Source organism: Aptenodytes forsteri, unplaced genomic scaffold, assembly GCF_000699145.1.
Source record: "Aptenodytes forsteri isolate BGI_AS27 unplaced genomic scaffold, ASM69914v1 Scaffold68, whole genome shotgun sequence".
NCBI classification, from domain to species: Eukaryota; Metazoa; Chordata; class Aves; order Sphenisciformes; family Spheniscidae; genus Aptenodytes; species Aptenodytes forsteri.
The window spans coordinates 2,676,084-2,678,261 of record NW_008795382.1 but is presented as its reverse complement, the minus strand read 5'-3'; the positions used below and the strand labels follow the sequence as shown (position 1 = coordinate 2,678,261).

The window sequence follows — 2,178 nt, the reverse complement described above, 5'->3', positions numbered from 1 at the left end:
CGGCCCCGCGGTGAGTGCTGCCGCGTACCGGCCCCTTCTCCGAGGAAAGGGGAGTCCCCTGAGCCGGGCCCCGGCACTGTCGGCACCTGGGGCCAGGCGATGAGCAATGTCCTTGCTGGCATCGCCAGGCCCTTGTTGCACTTCAGTGGCCATGGGCGCATCAGGGCCCTTTCTCCCGTTCCGGCTCATCCCCGGCACACACGGCAAGAAGGAGTAGTGATGGGTTTTTTCCCTTCTCCCAGCCGAGGATGACAAGCTGCTGTCCGAGCCTCTCAGCCACCCCGACTTCTTCAACGTGAAGGAGCTCTTCTCCCTGAAAGACCTCTTTGATGCCCGGGTGCACTTGGGGCACAAAAAGGGATGTCGGCATAGGTGAGTGACCCCATTTTGTCATCCAACATTTGTTGACATTAGGAGTCTCTCCCTTGACCACATCAGCTTTTGGGGGCTGCACTAGATTGATCTGGGTCTGGAACTGCCCACACAGACCCACGTTTCCACCTGGGCACAGTCACTGCCCTGCAAAACTGCAGAGACCCTCAGTCAGCGCGAGCACCGAGTGGGGTGTCAGACCTGCACCCCCCTGAGCCCGGCTGGAACAGGCGCTGCGCACAAGGGTTCTCTGCAGAGAGCACCTCTGGTACCATCTGGGAGCTGGGGTGTGAGAAGGTTTCTGTGGGGCCACGCCACGTTCAGAAACACTGCTCGATGCCTGTAGCGCCCTGTCCCCGCGTCCCCTTGTGTCGCCCTCCCTCTGTCCCTGCAGGTTCATGGAGCCTTACATCTTTGGCTGCCGCCTGGATCAGGACATCATCGACTTGGATCAGACAATGCAGCACCTCCAGCTGGCCCTCAACTTCACCGCCCACATCGCCTACCGCAAGGGCATCATCCTCTTCATCAGCCGCAAACGCCAGTTCTGCCACCTGGTTGAGAGCACGGCACGGGAGTGTGGGGAGTACGCCCACACCCGCTACTGGCAGGGCGGCCTGCTCACCAACGCCCACGTCCAGTTCGGGTCCGGCGTCCGCCTGCCCGACCTCATCATCTTCCTCAGCAGCCTCAACAACGTCTTTGAGCCCCACGTGGCCATCCGGGATGCTGCCAAGATGAACATCCCCACCGTGGGGGTGGTGGACACGAACTGCAACCCCTGCTTGATCACCTACCCCATCCCTGGCAACGACGACAGCCCCACCGCCATGGAGCTCTACTGCAAGCTCTTCAGGATGACCATTATCCGCGCCAAGGACAAGAGGCAGCAGAGTGAGGTCTTCAACGAGCTGCGGAGCAAAGCGGAGGGCAATTAGAGCCCTAGGGACAGGCTCGGCCGTGCCCAGCGGCTTGGTGATGGGCATCCTGCTCCGCTCCCGCGGGCGCTGCAGGACTGACCCTGCACCCAGAGCACCAGCTTTCGGCAGAGCTGGGCTGGTTGCGGAAGGGAACCCCCAGCTCTGCTGCTGCGCAGAGATCCCGCGGTGGCCGCAGCTGCGGTGGGTCTCTAGCTCAAAAAAAAAAAAAAAATTGTCCGGAGCGATGCAAGGGGAGACGGAGCCGGGTCAGACCCAGCTCCCGTCCTTGTGTTTGTCCCTGTTGCAAGGAGGTGCCTCTGTCCTGTGGCCTTGCTGTTCCTGAGCTTGTGATCTCACCTGAAACCACTTGTGTCTCGCTCCTTTTCCTGACACGACAAATAAAGGGCCCTGTGATCCTTTTTCTTTCTTTCCATGTGAAATGGGAAGGTAGGGGGGAGTCTCCGGCAAACATTCATGGTCACGGGATGGGGGTGAAGGGTGTTCCCAGCCTGGGGACCCACAGGGTGTTGCAGGCTGGGAGCAGGAGGGGTGCGAGTCTGGCCGGTGCATCACAGGCTTGGAGGGTCCCCGCTTCCCCGCGTTTGCCCCGGGCTCCCCCCCCTCCCACCGCCACGGGGAGGGGGGGGACTGCAGGGTGCAGCCGAGAAAAGGGAAATCCAGCTCCTAACATGCCTTGTGTCTCCGTGGGAGGGCTTAGGGCAGTCCTGTAGCGTTGGGGGTCAGGCCCAGCGTCGGGAAGAGGTCTGGGCCGGGGGTCCCCGTCCCTGGCCCGCGTCCTGGCCCCGTGTCCCCGGCGCTCGCCCCGGCCGCTCCCTGCCCTGCGTCCTCCCGCCCAGCAGGGGGAGCCCGCGGGAGCGAACGCGCT

General features: G+C 62.7%; 1 protein-coding gene across 1 annotated transcript; it reads left to right on the top strand.

Annotated features, from left to right (window-relative positions):
- Window positions 1-6: 6 nt before the first annotated feature.
- Window positions 7-1,711, top strand: MRPS2 (mitochondrial ribosomal protein S2; the record flags this gene model as incomplete). The annotated part of the gene is made up of 3 exons (XM_009280634.1): window positions 7-10; window positions 243-372; window positions 767-1,711. Coding segments are annotated over 3 exons (678 nt in total), but the record flags the coding sequence as incomplete, so codon positions are not given.
- Between the last annotated feature and the right edge of the window lie 467 nt (window positions 1,712-2,178).